The sequence below is a fragment of the Ascaphus truei genome, chromosome 5, assembly GCF_040206685.1.
Source record: "Ascaphus truei isolate aAscTru1 chromosome 5, aAscTru1.hap1, whole genome shotgun sequence".
Taxonomy (NCBI): Eukaryota; Metazoa; Chordata; class Amphibia; order Anura; family Ascaphidae; genus Ascaphus; species Ascaphus truei.
This window is the reverse complement of record NC_134487.1, coordinates 154549879-154568321: the sequence shown is the minus strand read 5'-3', so window position 1 is coordinate 154568321 and position 18443 is coordinate 154549879. Positions and strand designations below refer to the sequence as shown.

Sequence of the window (18443 nt, the reverse complement as noted above, 5' to 3'; positions counted from 1 at the left end):
TAGTATTTAGTACGTGTCCTTAAGGATAGCTGTCCGGTTTCTCTATTTTAAGGAAGATCCGTGCGCTGTTTGATCTGGGTAAGAGTCGGTGCCTCCATGCTCATCCAAAGGGCTGCCATTGAGCATCTCGTGGCCGTCCTAATGTGAGTTATCGGTTTGTTAGAAGGCCTATCCACGCCTTTCAGAGGCCTGCTCAGAACACATGACCGTGCATCTAATGGAAAGGAGAATCCCAACACTACTTTACTCTGGGACCAGACCACCACATGTGAACTATAAAGGCCCTTTGGCAGCAGCCCTTGGAGCAAGTGGGAGACACCCCCTGGAACATTCTAGATAAAGGGACCAGAGTCAAGTATCACTTAAAGGCAGGGGATCAGGAGCTCACTCACATCTGGGAGTATATAAAAAGAAAAAAACATACACATATAGTGCAAAAGGGTTTAGATGAACGTGATATGATTAAATGATATATAATATCACTCACATTCTCCATGAGTAATCAAGGCTTTTTAGTTACCAGGAGTGACCACCTTAGCTGCAGGTTTCAGCAGTGATGTCCGCCAGCATACAGTCTTGCAGAAGGACGGGAGGAGAATCCCATATGTGGAAAATGGAGGACACAGAGCGAGTGCAAAAAAAGCTTTATAACGGATAATAATAAATATAAAAGTTTACACTCGCAAACATATAATGGATTCTGGCATTGGGAAAGCCCAGGGTCAGGCAGTGGCAACAAACAGCACGGCCGTCCACAGTGGTGATTTGCAGGAAGAGGGAACTTATTCCTTTGCTGAGTTTCACCAAAGTTTACCAAAAGCTTGATAGTCTTTTTATGGTCTGTGCTGTCCACCCTGCATGTTTCGCTTGAAATCGGAGCTTCCTCAGGGGTTTATTTTGTCTTAATATTCACTCAACTGTGATCACTTGATGTAATACGATACAGTATTTGCGCTTGTTTTTTGTCTTGAAGTATCACTTACTTACTGTATACTGTATGCATTTTCCCTAATTGATGTACAGACGGAGCTTAGCCCAGTTTTCTAGTTCGATACTTTGAGGTCAGCTTCCCATTTCTGCATCAAATTAGGGTTGTCTTCGGGGGATTTAAGAAAGATTGAGCTGTAGAAGACTAAGGTCAGGCCCTTTTGGGAGGGTACTTCTAGATAGATTCTTTCAAATAGGGTCTGCAATGGGGGGAGGCAAAACTGTTGGACAAATCCCTGGAGGTAACTATCTCGCTCTTAGGGAGTTGGTATTTTAATAAATGCATAGTAATTGTTTCCACTTGTGCTACTTTTTACATGAGACTTTATTTAAGTTGGAAAAAATAGCTATCATTATTTTTTTGGATGGTACCTACAGTACATAGACAGGACTCAGGAGTTATAAGTGTAAAACAGAGGGAATTGGAAATCCTTATCATTAAAAGAGCAATCCACCCTAACTAACCTCCCATTTGTTTTTACAGAATTGCAATTGGGGTCCTCCAGAACTTAACTGCAGTATTTTCAGCTCCAGTGACCCCCTAGTTCCTGAGATACTAGTGAAGTTACTGGCACCCAAAGGGTTATAAATCTATGTATAGGATTGGTATAAACCAATAAACCATTGACAACCAGAATATTCATGAAGAGGCAGCACAAAGCATCTACCTGTTTTGTGACCGATGGGCTTTTATTATTAACGAATACTCTACATGCATTGCTGTGTGCTTGCATAAATATTTGATCAATCATAAAATCTATTCTGACTGGGGTTCCTTGAGGAGAGGGTTGAGAAACACTGGTTCATAGTAATATTAGGAATAACACATGATATAGAATTGTAGCATTTGCACTGGTTCCTTGGGCACATTAATTTTTCTTGCTGGTTATCATAGTATTTTAAAAAAAAAACATGCCAATACTATATTGAGCAACTGGTACGTTGGGCTCCTCTTCAAACATGCTTATAAACATGATTGTTTATAAAAAAAAATGTATGTATTTGTGTGTTCTAGCTACGTGTGTGTGCAGCTTCATTCCTCATGATTGCGGTTTTTGGAGTGGAGAGGCCCAGTAATTGTACGAGATGTTGAGTATAGGAAGAAAATGCTGATAAATCGGTAAACCACCACACACCTTTTATTTTCCTGCAGGTGAAGGAGCTGGTGGGCGAGCGGTTATTCTCTCGCTATGACCGTCTCCTCCTGCAGTCCAGCTTGAATCTGATGGCAGATGTGGTGTACTGCCCGCGTCCGAGCTGTCAGACACCAGTAATGCAGGAGCCCGGAGGCACCATGGGTATCTGCTCAAGCTGCCGCTATGCTTTCTGCACTCTCTGTAAAAGGACCTACCACGGAGTCGCCCCTTGCAAAGTAACAGGAGGCAAGTGAATCAGCACATGTTTCTTAGCAATGTGTAAGTAGCAGTGTGTGCGGCCTTCTGTATTTCCTGGAACAGCAGACCGTGAGTGGCCTTCTCTCCTCTTTAACTACCAATATGTGCTTCTCAGGCACTCTGTTAGTAGAGGGTACAAAGTGAGGCAGGATGCATTGCACACAAATGTCATGGATCAGATGGCCATGTGCAACAGTGTCTATAGGGGTTATGCATTAAACTGCAATAGTGCCAATTGGGACACTATCACACAGAAGATCCCAATGAAGTCGATGGGAGTTTCCTTGGAATAGCGCTCCGATTGTCACTATTGCAGTTTAATAAATAAAAACAACTAAAGAAATGGCTCATCGCTCAACCCAATACCTATAGAGTTGTAGACTAGGGTGCAAAGGGTTAAAGATATGTATAGCACAACAATCTTAGAGTTAACATGTTGAGTTTAATAAATAACCACTGATGTGTCCATTTATCTGAAAGGTGGCATTGGTGCTGTAACTTTTTTTGAGTATTCTGATGCAGTGTAGTTTATATCAGCGGTGCGCAAACTGGGGGACGGGGGATTGTTTTGGGGGCTCGTGGGTGGTTGCAGAGGCCCCGCGCTTTTCCATGAGGCATTTAAATTAAATGTCGTGGGGCGCAAGGTCTCTGCAACCTCAACTTACTGGGATTCAGCTGGCTTCTGGTCACGTCGCCATGAGAACGCAGCGTTAAATGACGCTGCAGGCTCACCCGACGCATCGCCATGAAAACGTGCGGCAAATCACGCTGCGGGGTCATGTGACCCTCGACGTGGGGGTGGGGGCGCAACAAAGAAAATTTTGCGCACCCCTGGTTTATATGATGTCATACATAAAGCATTTAATAATTACCTTGTGTATTGTTTACAGGTATCATACATCTATTTATTAGTATAGAGAGTAAATGCCTGTAGATTGTATCTGTCAATGCTAAATTTCACTAGTTATCTTGGTAAAGATTTAGATTTTTTTTAACATTTGAATTATTAAAAAAAAATTATTATTATTATTATTTTAAAATATTGTATATTGTAACTAAACATAAATTATTTGATTGTGAAAGATGTAAAAAAAATTTTTTTATACAAACCTGTATATATTTGCAGGCTTTGTAACAATACAATGATATGCATTTTCACATATACACAATTGGCAGAGCAGTGCATTATAGCAGTGGTGGGATTCAGCTGGGTCTCACCAGTTCATGCAAACCTGTTTCTAGATTTTCCAAAGTTTGCCAAACTGGATTTTAATTCGGAGACAGGCGCGGGGAGATGGTATGCGGCGGCGGGCCCAGGTATTAAACAATTAACCAGTAGTAAAATCACTTGAGGCAGAGCAGGCCTGCAGGGGAGGAGCGCCATCTAGCAGTCTGACCCGGAACGTCCGGTGTCACGCTGCTCACCTCATGCTGCTCTGCTCCTGCTCTGCCTCCTCATACCGTCTCTCCGTGCCGGTGTCCACCCAGGTAGGCATGGAGGAGGGGAGGGGAGATCTGAAGATGCTGAGGGGGACTGGGAGAGATATGATGATTATGCTGAGGAGGACTGGGGGACATGTGAAGAGGACTTGATTTGTCTACAATATGGGAGATTATTCCTGAAGGAGAGAGGAGCGTCCATAGCGAGCAGATCCACCATGAAGGGCAGCCCCCCTCTGTATACAGGAATCAGGCGGTCATGTACTGCCATTTCCACGCTCCCGGCAGTAACTGGGGGTACAGTGCATCCTCTCTCAGGGGGCAGCTCTGGGGCATTTTGAAAAGTAAAAGTTTCTGGTCGAGGAGGAAGAGAGAAACCTTTCTCTTGTAGGATTTGAAGTGGTCATTTTCTGGCTCAGTGACTTATATATCACTGGACCAGGGCTGAGCTGGGTGTGGCGATATGAGGCTCAAGATGTAAGTCGTAGTCTGAGTGCACTGCTGGTAATATAAATTTGCTGATCCCTTGTGCCCGGTAACGGAGTTCCTCTGCCAGAACTTTAAGCAATGGCTGGCTGACCGTTACATCAAGTAAGCCTAAGATACACATGCTACTATGTCCTGCCTCTAAGACTAGGCTGAGGCCATAGAGGGGTCCAGGCGCGCTCCTCCGCGTTGACGCTGAGGTTCCCCTGCTCGGTCAGGAGCGATTCCATGGACTGGCAGGCGAGCCAGCGTGCGCGATCAGGAGGCGGGGCAGTGACGTCGCTGGGCCAATAGTCTGTGAAGCGCCGACGTCATGACGCTGCTTCGCGCTGATAGGGTGTTTTCTGCCGACAGCGCGCTGAGAAACAGTTTCGGCTGTCGGCTGAAAATCCCTGTGCCTCAGCACGCCTGCGGAAAGGTGGCTATGGGGATCATCCAATAGTAAAGCTGTCATGATCTGATGACATTTTGGCTTCCTATTGGCCCATGGAAGTGAGGCTTGGATGGCACTACAGTATATTGATTTCCAAAATGGGACCAGAAACACAGCTAAAAAGGTAAATATCTTATAAACTTTTAGCTCCGGGGGAAAATCCTGGTTTCTATTCTGTGTTAAAAAAGGAAGAAAGACAAATTCCAATTTATTTGCCCCATATTTCAAAACTTTCAAAGCAGAAAGGCAGAGTGGTTATATAAAACAAATCATGTCTTCTTTGGCTAACAAATGCTCTTTTCCTATTCGGATGAATAAATAAATAATTATCTTATTTTTACTGCGCTTGGTTGTATCCTGATTCGGCAAGCAGTGACCGCCATTCCGACAATTTTCCTCTACATCAGTGCATCGGCTGGAGCATGAGAAACAAACAGGCACAGGGGGAGCATGGGATTAGAGAAGTAGGCGAGATAACAATAAGGCGATAACACAGTACCGGGAGTGTTTAAATGGTGGACCAGGGGCAATATACACAGGATACTATTGTACTTACACGGCCATGTGTAAGTAGAAATGGTGAAAAGGTATCTTTGGTAGACCAATTCTAGCCCCTCCAGGCACTGGTACAGTAGAATCAAAGGTGCATATGGATATATAATTATAAATATGTACTCACACGGCCCAGTGTGAGTAATTACAGAGGGTAGGTATCTTTGGGGTTAACTGAACCCATCCACAAGTTATGGCTGTACATGGGAGACTGCCCTCAAACGTGACGTCGGCAAGGGGCTCACTCCCTGGTCTTGATCGTCAGTCAGGGTCTCTCCCCGATGTTGCAGTGTAGGGGAGAAGGGAGGGGGGGGGGGAACAAGTGAGGCACGATATCAGAGGTGTTTTCTAAAAAAAGCATTTAATTTTTAAAATACAAAAGTGAACTCACATACATAAAAGATGTACCCCTGGCCTCCACACGCAGTCCAGGATCAAGCTTTAGCAGCGATTTGCACCGTTCCCGCGTCCGGGATGCAGGGAGATGGAACATTCCTGCTCGGTTGCAAAAGCTGCTGCGATCTGGCTACGGAAGCCTCCGTGGGACAAAATCAGCTACTGTTTTCAGCAACGCGTTTCGCCGAGTAATCGGCTTCCTCAGGCTCATACTGTATGATGACGTAGGGGGGGGGGTTCTTGCCGGTTTATATAGACCCTCCTTTGTACTTAATTACTGATTGAAACGGGCTGTGTTTCTCAAATCCCAAATTACATTGAAATAATCTTAACTATACATAGTACATTTCTATATAGATATTCAGTCTTTGTTCTTTTTCAAAACTGACTATATGCATATTGCACAGCTTATGTCAAAATATTTTGCAGATTGAGCCCTCATATACTCAATGATTACAAATGTCCATAAGTGCCATGTAGAGAGCACAGCTCCTATGGAATTAGGTCATTAACAAAACCAAAAATAATTATTTAATTAATACCGTATTAAATCCATCTCTCTGTTATTTAAACAACATCCTAGAGTCACAATTTTATACAATCGTCTCCAAAATCACAGTTGCAATGCTCATAAAAATATGTGCAAACTGACACCCATAATTAAAACCTACAAGTTAATAGCACAAGGCTATTTATATAAACACTTTATTAAGCACTTTCTAATAAACACTTCTTAAAAGGATCATCTCTATTTCATGTGATCCACACTCAACGACATGATATTTTAAAAAATGGACATATTCCAAATGCTAAAAAATTTAAAAGATCAATATTTAAAATATAATATATAATATATAATCATATCTGAAAAAAGGGGGGGGGGGAAAGACAGAGACATGGAACTAGTTAAATATCTCATATAACAGTTGTACCTTTCTTCCTCAGTAGGGCCAATAATGAATTACATTGCCTCACTAAATAAAAGCACCATTGAGGATCCCAGGTATCATACTTGGTTTAATTAAATGCTGCAATATCTAGGTCGACGTTAAGACCCGCAGGGGACAGGAACTTTAATCGGTAGATCCAGAACGTCTCCCTCTGTCGGAGACGCCTCAATCTATCCCCCCCTCTCCAGTGTTCAGTGACTACCTCTAGTCCTCTATAGAGTAGTCCTGATGGGTCCCCCCCGTGATGTTGGATGAAATGTAGGGGCACACTGTGGGTGGTCAGTCCCCTCCTTTATATTGCCCACGTGCTCCAGTATGCGGAACCTAAGACTTCTTGAGGTCCGGCCCACATACTGTAGTCCGCACGGGCATTCAAGCATATATACCACAAAAAACAAAACTGTGCGCTACTACCTAACTACCTATAAAGTTTAAATGTATAAATATATACAGTGCAGTGACTATACCATCAATTTAGTGATAAAAAAATGTATAAAAAATTAAACCACAACTCCCACAGTGAGATAGTTAAACATTAAATAATAAGTGCCACATAACCATGTTGGGGATAATGGCGTCTGCAGCTGTAAATGCAGGGGTGGCTCAGCACCCCACACACACTAAGAGAAGGGAAACAAAAGAAAACAGCGCACAACGCCAAATAGTGAAGCAAATTCAACAATATATTATAGAATTAAAAAGGGGGTAATATATCTGCGTACATAAAAACGGTTGGTAAAAGGCATGTAGTGTGTATCACACTGTTTACCACTCGGCTGTTAGCTGTAGATTCAGGTGCTTGCTTCCCTCTGCTGCTGCAGCTCAGTTGATTCTGGGGCAGGACGTCAGTCTTTTCACTCCAAAGGGGATTTCCCTTCATGCAGCCAGGTTCAGCAGCTGGTACTGGGGCTCGGTGAAATCGCTCCTGCTTCCTAGCCGATATGAAGCTGCTCCTGTACCTTGGCAGGTGTATCCTCTGCAGAGAGGTTAAAACGCAGCTTGCTGCTGTCTTCACAGCAGTGGTGGATTCAATAGGGAAGTTTGAACAGTCTTACAGAGTCTCTCACAAGTGTCCAAAACAGCACACAGGATGAAATAAAAACAGGACAGGCCAACACATAGACAAAGGCCAATGTAAGCAGATATAAGGCAATAGAATGTTACATCCAACTAGTTTCGTAGAATTAACTACTTCTTCAGGGAATAATTAGGCCATTACCCAGAGGTCTTAAATACCTCACATAGATACCTTATTGGTCAACCAATTAGGGATAGACCAATCATCTATAATAGGTAATGGTCTGCGTGATAGGGAAGATGTGTAGTTTACTTTTAAAACAACAACTTTATTAACAAGAAAACAAAAAGAAAACAATACCTATTTAATATAAACTTACATATAGACAAAATCTAGCATAAATAATTAAAAACATGCTGGAATAAAAGAAACACAATATTAGTCGACTTAAAATAGACACCATCATTACTTGCATAAAAAGATGTAACTAGAAAAAAGCGTAGGATAAAGAAAGGAAAACAGAGATACAGAGATAAATGATACATCCCCTAGGTACAGAGGGGTGATGAGCTAAAGATTCAATAAAGTGCCCAAATATCCACATCCTCATTTAACCCCTTAGGGGACATAGTATCTAACTTATGTATCCAATATGTCTCTTTAGAAGACAATGTTTTAACTCTGTCCCCTCCTCTTCTATTTATAGGAATCAACTGAATCCCCTTAAAAGTGAGACTTGACGGATCTTTATTATGGTGTATCAGGAAGTGTCTAGATACACTATGTTTTTCAAAACCATTTTTAATATTTCTGACATGTTCCTGAATCCGAACTTTAAGGCTGCGTTTGGTTCTGCCTACATATTGATACCCACACGCACATTCCAATAGGTATACAATATGTGTAGAGGTACATAGAATAAAGTCATCAATATTAAAAACTTCCTTCGTTACTTGTGAATAAAAAGTGTATTTGTCAGGATGTTGGTATTTACAAATCGTGCAATTACCACAGATATAGTTGCCTTTTGGTTTAGGCCCTAGCCAGTTCTTTTTCGATGTAGTATTGCTCTTACTTATAAAAACATCACTAGGAGCTAACAAGTTTTTGATATTTTTTGCTCTCCTGTAAATAAACCGTGGTTTAACGTCAAGATGTGATCCCAAAATGGGATCATTGCACAATATACCCCAGTGTTTGTTAAAAACCTTTTCAATGTCTCTATGAACCGAATTAAAGTCTGTAATGAAAGCCACATTAAGAGTGTCCTTTTTTGTGTTTTGACCTTCTTTATTTTTAATCGTGGATCTATTTTGAACTAACATATCCTTACGATCCATATTACGTACCCTTATGATCTCTCTTTCTAGAAGTTCCTTAGGATATCCCCTCTCTCTAAATCTCCAAAATAATTTGTTAGCCTGTTGGTTGAAAACCTCTAAACTACTACAGTTACGTCTGAGTCTCACAAATTGCCCCCCTGGTATGTTGTTTATCCATGTCTTTTTGTGATTACTATTCGCCATCAGCACATTGCTGGTATCCACCTCCTTAAAGAAGGTCTCAGTCTCCACGGTGCCATCCATTTTGGAAGTTAATCTTAAGTCCAAAAAATCTATCTGGGTGGCATCCACCTTGTGTGTGAACTCAAGGTTGTAGTCATTCCTATTAAGGTTGGCTACAAATGCACTTGCTGAATCGTAATCACCATCCCACACACACAGGATGTCGTCTATGTAGCGTCTCCACACAACGACATTCCTGTGGTATGGTTGGTCGGGCATGATAAACTGAGACTCCCACCTTCCCACGTACAGGTTTGCGAAGCTGGGGGCAAACCTAGTACCCATTGCAGTTCCGCAAACCTGTAGGTAGAAAGTGGAGAGAAACAGAAAATAATTATGTTTCAATATGAAACTGATAGACTCTAGAATAAATTCCCTATTTAATGGATGCAGATCAGAGTCTGATTCCAGAAAGGAATTAACAGCATCCAACCCTTTCTGGTGAGGTATATTAGTATACAGGGTTTTTATGTCACATGTAATCCATACATATGAACTTTTCCATTCAAAATCTTTAAATAAGTTTAGAACTGCTGTGGAGTCCTTCAAATAAGAGGTTAATTTTCCAACATACGGTTGGAGAAAAAAATCCACATATTGACTAAGGTTGGCTGACATAGATTGTATACCTGACACAATTGGGCGTCCAGGTGGGTCAACCAGAGCCTTATGAATTTTCGGCAGGTGGTAGAATATGGGTATCCTAGGAAATTCAGAAAATAGAAAAGCAAACTCTGTTGTGTTGATGACGGACAGGGCTACAGCGTTGTCTAATAGTGCTTTAAGCACCCTTAGATATTCAGCTGTAGGGTCCTTAGGTAATTTTACATAGGACGTTGTATCGTTGAGAAGCCTTAGAGCTTCTTTTTCGTAGTCACACCTATTTTGGACTACTACGCCCCCACCTTTATCTGCCTGTCTTATAATGAGGCTTTCGTTATCACGCAAAGTTTTAAGGGCTAAGGACTCACTTGCACTGAGGTTGTGTTTAATATCACCTGACTTAAAATTACTAGATAAAATGTTAAAATCATTGATGACCATATTAAAAAATGTATCAATATGATGACCCTTGGAATGTGCGGGATAAAACTTGGATTGGGTTTTAAAATCAGTATGTTTGATTTTAACTTCCGTATCTATATTACTCACAGAAACCATTGCAGCCTTGTCAGAAACAAGATCCCTATCGTGTTTCAGAAAATGTCTCTTTAGGGTAATATTGCGAGTGAACTTATGTAGATCTTTGAACAGCTGGAAGGAGCTGGGTCCACAAGTTTTGGAGAAACTCAAACCTCTTCCAAGTACGTTCAATTGATCCTTGTTCAAAGCTGTTGAGGAGAGATTAAAGACCCCTTGGTTTACTACGGTGTTCTTTCCCAAGAGTACTCTCTTCTTTTGTGCTCTGGTCCCTCCTCGTGTTCCTCGTCTGATGTAACCCTTTTCTTTCTTTTCTCTTGAGGGGTATTCTGTATATCTTTTACTGTGTTCACCTTCCTTTCTAGTCTGGTTCTTACCAAATCTAAAAAAGAAGGTGAATCTGTAGTGGGTTCCGGTCTAGCAGGGCGTTTAGGTGAATATCTAGGGGAGATCCTGGGTATTGTAGTTTTACAATATGGTTTGGAGCTTGATTAACTGTAGGGAGAAAAGGGAGGAACATTTTAAACTCCTCTTTACTGAGGAAGTGCTACATGGTCAGCATAAGGAACCATCAGAGCTCACAGTTAAGGATCATTTTAAAACATTAGAACGGTTATTGCTTACAGAAGGTAAACATTGGCTTGAGACTAAGACCCTACAGAGTTATCTGGATGTGGGTAGAATACCAAGAGGACTTAGGTTCTCAAAAAGCCCAACCTTCGGTAAGGATAACCCCAAGTTCATGCAGGAGTGGAATAGAATACAGGATGAGTGTTCTAATGACCTCATCAGGCTAATAGTTTACGAAAGGAATCGTGAGATCAAAGATCTAGAAAAGGAGACCTTGAAAGCGATTAAGGCACTAGAACCGATAGTGATAGATACTGATTGCTCAGAGATTGAGCATGATTTAAAAGTCAAATTAGAGTATGAGGAAGATGAACTTTTAAAAACGAAACACAATAAATTTTTAAGAGACAAACTAGATTATCAGCAAGGGAGACAAAGGGACTGGGCTAAAAAGGATAGAGGAAGAGTAGTAGGTGATGAATATATCCCCCATAAAAAAGGAAGAGGGGGATCTGCACACTCAAAGAGCAGACAACAAAATTACCACACCTATGAACAAAGGAGAGAGAGCAGTACCAGTAAAAATGACCGATCAGACAGAGATCGATCACGCTCTAATCATGGTAATGGGTATCGTAATCCCAACTATAAAGGGAAAAATTACATTGAGGGCTTTAGATATAGCTCAAGGCCACAGGGCCAACATAGGAATTTTGAATATGAGCATAAAGACCCTCATCCAAGAACAACTAAATACTCACCCAGGATCTCCCCTAGATATTCACCTAAACGCCCTGCTAGACCGGAACCCACTACAGATTCACCTTCTTTTTTAGATTTGGTAAGAACCAGACTAGAAAGGAAGGTGAACACAGTAAAAGATATACAGAATACCCCTCAAGAGAAAAGAAAGAAAAGGGTTACATCAGACGAGGAACACGAGGAGGGACCAGAGCACAAAAGAAGAGAGTACTCTTGGGAAAGAACACCGTAGTAAACCAAGGGGTCTTTAATCTCTCCTCAACAGCTTTGAACAAGGATCAATTGAACGTACTTGGAAGAGGTTTGAGTTTCTCCAAAACTTGTGGACCCAGCTCCTTCCAGCTGTTCAAAGATCTACATAAGTTCACTCGCAATATTACCCTAAAGAGACATTTTCTGAAACACGATAGGGATCTTGTTTCTGACAAGGCTGCAATGGTTTCTGTGAGTAATATAGATACGGAAGTTAAAATCAAACATACTGATTTTAAAACCCAATCCAAGTTTTATCCCGCACATTCCAAGGGTCATCATATTGATACATTTTTTAATATGGTCATCAATGATTTTAACATTTTATCTAGTAATTTTAAGTCAGGTGATATTAAACACAACCTCAGTGCAAGTGAGTCCTTAGCCCTTAAAACTTTGCGTGATAACGAAAGCCTCATTATAAGACAGGCAGATAAAGGTGGGGGCGTAGTAGTCCAAAATAGGTGTGACTACGAAAAAGAAGCTCTAAGGCTTCTCAACGATACAACGTCCTATGTAAAATTACCTAAGGACCCTACAGCTGAATATCTAAGGGTGCTTAAAGCACTATTAGACAACGCAGTAGCCCTGTCCGTCATCAAGACAACAGAGTTTGCTTTTCTATTTTCTGAATTTCCTAGGATACCCATATTCTACCACCTGCCGAAAATTCATAAGGCTCTGGTTGACCCACCTGGACGCCCAATTGTGTCAGGTATACAATCTATGTCAGCCAACCTTAGTCAATATGTGGATTTTTTTCTCCAACCGTATGTTGGAAAATTAACCTCTTATTTGAAGGACTCCACAGCAGTTCTAAACTTATTTAAAGATTTTGAATGGAAAAGTTCATATGTATGGATTACATGTGACATAAAATCCCTGTATACTAATATACCTCACCAGAAAGGGTTGGATGCTGTTAATTCCTTTCTGGAATCAGACTCTGATCTGCATCCATTAAATAGGGAATTTATTCTAGAGTCTATCAGTTTCATATTGAAACATAATTATTTTCTGTTTCTCTCCACTTTCTACCTACAGGTTTGCGGAACTGCAATGGGTACTAGGTTTGCCCCCAGCTTCGCAAACCTGTACGTGGGAAGGTGGGAGTCTCAGTTTATCATGCCCGACCAACCATACCACAGGAATGTCGTTGTGTGGAGACGCTACATAGACGACATCCTGTGTGTGTGGGATGGTGATTACGATTCAGCAAGTGCATTTGTAGCCAACCTTAATAGGAATGACTACAACCTTGAGTTCACACACAAGGTGGATGCCACCCAGATAGATTTTTTGGACTTAAGATTAACTTCCAAAATGGATGGCACCGTGGAGACTGAGACCTTCTTTAAGGAGGTGGATACCAGCAATGTGCTGATGGCGAATAGTAATCACAAAAAGACATGGATAAACAACATACCAGGGGGGCAATTTGTGAGACTCAGACGTAACTGTAGTAGTTTAGAGGTTTTCAATCAACAGGCTAACAAATTATTTTGGAGATTTAGAGAGAGGGGATATCCTAAGGAACTTCTAGAAAGAGAGATCATAAGGGTACGTAATATGGATCGTAAGGATATGTTAGTTCAAAATAGATCCACGATTAAAAATAAAGAAGGTCAAAACACAAAAAAGGACACTCTTAATGTGGCTTTCATTACAGACTTTAATTCGGTTCATAGAGACATTGAAAAGGTTTTTAACAAACACTGGGGTATATTGTGCAATGATCCCATTTTGGGATCACATCTTGACGTTAAACCACGGTTTATTTACAGGAGAGCAAAAAATATCAAAAACTTGTTAGCTCCTAGTGATGTTTTTATAAGTAAGAGCAATACTACATCGAAAAAGAACTGGCTAGGGCCTAAACCAAAAGGCAACTATATCTGTGGTAATTGCACGATTTGTAAATACCAACATCCTGACAAATACACTTTTTATTCACAAGTAACGAAGGAAGTTTTTAATATTGATGACTTTATTCTATGTACCTCTACACATATTGTATACCTATTGGATTGTGCGTGTGGGTATCAATATGTAGGCAGAACCAAACGCAGCCTTAAAGTTCGGATTCAGGAACATGTCAGAAATATTAAAAATGGTTTTGAAAAACATAGTGTATCTAGACACTTCCTGATACACCATAATAAAGATCCGTCAAGTCTCACTTTTAAGGGGATTCAGTTGATTCCTATAAATAGAAGAGGAGGGGACAGAGTTAAAACATTGTCTTCTAAAGAGACATATTGGATACATAAGTTAGATACTATGTCCCCTAAGGGGTTAAATGAGGATGTGGATATTTGGGCACTTTATTGAATCTTTAGCTCACCACCCCTCTGTACCTAGGGGATGTATCATTTATCTCTGTATCTCTGTTTTCCTTTCTTTATCCTACGCTTTTTTCTAGTTACATCTTTTTATGCAAGTAATGATGGTGTCTATTTTAAGTCGACTAATATTGTGTTTCTTTTATTCCAGCATGTTTTTAATTATTTATGCTAGATTTTGTCTATATGTAAGTTTATATTAAATAGGTATTGTTTTCTTTTTGTTTTCTTGTTAATAAAGTTGTTGTTTTAAAAGTAAACTACACATCTTCCCTATCACGCAGACCATTACCTATTATAGATGATTGGTCTATCCCTAATTGGTTGACCAATAAGGTATCTATGTGAGGTATTTAAGACCTCTGGGTAATGGCCTAATTATTCCCTGAAGAAGTAGTTAATTCTACGAAACTAGTTGGATGTAACATTCTATTGCCTTATATCTGCTTACATTGGCCTTTGTCTATGTGTTGGCCTGTCCTGTTTTTATTTCATCCTGTGTGCTGTTTTGGACACTTGTGAGAGACTCTGTAAGACTGTTCAAACTTCCCTATTGAATCCACCACTGCTGTGAAGACAGCAGCAAGCTGCGTTTTAACCTCTCTGCAGAGGATACACCTGCCAAGGTACAGGAGCAGCTTCATATCGGCTAGGAAGCAGGAGCGATTTCACCGAGCCCCAGTACCAGCTGCTGAACCTGGCTGCATGAAGGGAAATCCCCTTGGGAGTGAAAAGACTGACGTCCTGCCCCAGAATCAACTGAGCTGCAGCAGCAGAGGGAAGCAAGCACCTGAATCTACAGCTAACAGCCGAGTGGTAAACAGTGTGATACACACTACATGCCTTTTACCAACCTTTTTTATGTACGCAGATATATTACCCCCTTTTTAATTCTATAATATATTGTTGAATTTGCTTCACTATTTGGCGTTGTGCGCTGTTTTCTTTTGTTTCCCTTCTCTTAATATATACCACAAAATTGGTTCTGCAGTTGATTAGTTATTTTGTCTTAAAAACCTCTTTGGTGACATTCGAACAGAAGTGTATTTTGTCTGTCAGTGCGTGTTTGCAGGCTTTACATTCAAAACACCTGTAAAATCCCACTGGTTTTGGTAGCCAGTTCTTACCCTGGGTCTTTACTTCCCTCCTGTAAACACTCGGTACTAGTTTATTCTTAATATTCTCCGCCCTTTTAAAGATAACCCGGGGTACCTCAGGCAGATGTTCTTTCAGTACCGTGTCCTTACGCAACACATGCCAGTGTTTGTTTAAGATTTTCCTGATCTTATGGGCTTCGTTGTTATATCTTGTAATAAAGGGCACTTCATATTTTGCGAACACAGAGCGGGTGAGCGCTAACTAAATATATAGTAAACACTGAGTAAATACAATATAAAACCTTGCAAGAGTTGGTAAGACTCTTTGCAGGGGCTGCCTAAATACTAAAACTGACCCCCTGGTCAGAATACAATACAAGGACAAGAAAGGTGTATTAAAGGCGCCAAACGGTAAAGGATATATCACACCAAATGCAAGGCCAAGGTGAGGCTCCAGATAGATGGGTTGTTCTTGAAAGAAATAGAAACAAGAACACAAAACATAGCGTAATACTGTAAATAAATGGGACAAACAACATACAAGACTAATGACTAACAGCTGAGATCGAGGTGAAAATGATTTAAAAAACATTTAATAAACCATATAATAAAATATACTATAACAATGGACATAAGAAAAAATGAAAATGCACAGAATTATAAAATAACCAAGTGGTTAAGATCAATGGTTAGGACCAGCACACTGCGACACCAGGTGGACTGCCCACTCACCGGACGGAAGATTAAAACAGGCGGTGGATAATTTGGAGAGTATCCCCTCTCTGCTGCTCACACAGCTACTGCACCGGAACGGATCTGCAGAGGAAGCGTTGCACACGCCAACCGGCGTGTGTGTGTGTACCCTCTATCTGCGCTCACGGGATGGATGCCGTGCAGGTGATATCGATTTCCCAGCAGCAGATTCGTCTATGGTGAATAGCAGCTGATTCGCCTCCGGATCGGCTCAAAGGAGAAGGGACAAGCCCGGCGTAACAGTGGAGGTCCTTAAAAGCCACTCTACGCGTTTCGAAAGCGTGCTGCTTTCTTCCTCAGGGGTTCTACAGAAATGTCCATTAATGTCCTTTAAATAGGAGTCTTAATTAATCCCATTTCACCTGTAGCACGCCTGCACATGCACATTAGATATTCCAAAGAGTCAATCAAGTTCAAATCGCACATGCGCAGTGCTACTTTTCTTCGAGAATTAACAACATTTGTATTTATATATATATATATAACGATTGTTTGCATATATATAACGATCTCAGCTGAACATAAAAAAAAAAAAAAATCTATATATATATATATATATATATATAGCTGTTGCTAAACAGTGTAATGAACACAGAAATTGTGATAAAAGTGGATAATGTGTTGTGGAAAAATACATAAAAATTATAACAATAACCTTATATGGGAGTATACCCTAAAACAATGAATGTGCTGATAAATATAATTACATATATCTAAATAATCTAATGTGTATGAGATAGAATAAGTATAATAGTGTTTATCAATGGTCCATTTAGAAAAATTAAGTTATAATATATTAATATATAGGGACCTATAAGTGTGATGAAAATAGTGTAATATAAAACTAATGGTAAAGAATAACCTATATTATGAAGAGAATAATTTATTGTTTAGCAAACAAATATATAAAATAAGTAAACAAAATACATATACACAGTATTGCACATTAAACATATATATAATCATTCTATATGTGGTCCGACGCAACCCAAAAGATTGTGCACAAAAATTAAGAAACAACTTGGATAAACCTCATAGGAAATCAAGTGACCAAAAAAGCTTTCAAATCGAAGTCAACGTTGAGGCCCAATGGGGATAGGGTACGTAGTTCATAGATCCAATAGGATTCCCTCCTCCCCAGTTGGCTCACAGCGTTTCCTCCTCTCCAATTTGGAGTGATGGTTTCAATTGCCCTGCATTTTAAACCTGCAGGGTTTTGTGCGTGCACTTGGAGAAAATTATGCGATACGTTGTGCGTGGTTATATATATGTTTAATGTGCAATACTGTGTATATGTATTTTGTTTACTTATTTTATATATTTGTTTGCTAAACAATAAATTATTCTCTTCATATTATAGGTTATTCTTTTATAGTTTTATATTGCACTATTTTCATCACACTTATAGGTCCCTATATATTAATATATTATAACTTAATTTTTCTAAATGGACCATTGATAAACACTATTATACTTATTCTATCTCATACACATTAGATTATTTAGATATATGTAATTATATTTATCAGCACATTCATTGTTTTAGGGTATACTCCCATATAAGGTTATTATTATAATTTTTATGTATTTTTCCACAACACATTATCCACTTTTATCACAATTTCTGTGTTCATTACACTGTTTAGCAACATCTATATATATATATATATATATATATATATATATATATATATATATATATATATAAAAAAATTATGTTCAGCTGAGATCGTTATATATATGCAAACAATCGTTATATATATAAATACAAATGTTGTTAATTCTCGAAGAAAAGTAGCACTGCGCATGTGCGATTTGAACTTGATTGACTCTTTGGAATATCTATTGCGCATGTGCAGGCGTGCTACAGGTGAAATGGGATTAATTAAGACTCCTATTTAAAGGACATTAATGGACATTTCTGTAGAACCCCTGAGGAAGAAAGCAGCACGCTTTCGAAACGCATAGGGTGGCTTTTAAGGACCTCCACTGTGACGCCGGGCTTGTCCCTTCTCCTTTGAGCCGATCCGGAGGCGAATCCGCTGCTATTCACCATAGACGAATCTGTTGCTGGGAAATCGATATCACCTGCACGGCATCCATCCCGTGAGCGCAGATAGAGGGTACACACACACACGACGGTTGGCGTGTGCAACGCTTCCTCTGCAGATCCGTTCCGGTGCAGTAGCTGTGTGAGCAGCAGAGAGGGGATACTCTCCAAATTATCCACCGCCTGTTTTAATCTTCCGTCCGGTGAGTGGGCAGTCCACCTGGTGTCGCAGTGTGCTGGTCCTAACCATTGATCT

The 18443-nt window shown here is 40.2% G+C and overlaps 2 protein-coding genes across 5 annotated transcripts in view; both read left to right on the top strand.

Annotated features, from left to right (window-relative positions):
- Positions 1–18443, top strand: part of LOC142495506 (glucosamine-6-phosphate deaminase 1-like) — a 135474-nt gene that overhangs the window by 60206 nt on the left and 56825 nt on the right. The gene's annotated exons all lie outside the window — the stretch shown is intronic.
- LOC142495504 (E3 ubiquitin-protein ligase RNF14-like) overlaps positions 1–18443 on the top strand; it is an 87391-nt gene that overhangs the window by 37881 nt on the left and 31067 nt on the right. For all 4 annotated transcript variants that reach the window (XM_075601072.1, XM_075601074.1, XM_075601073.1 and 1 more), the window contains exon 5: positions 2141–2369. In XM_075601072.1, coding sequence (XP_075457187.1) covers positions 2141–2369 — 229 coding nt within the window. The remainder of the gene's footprint in view (positions 1–2140; positions 2370–18443) is intronic.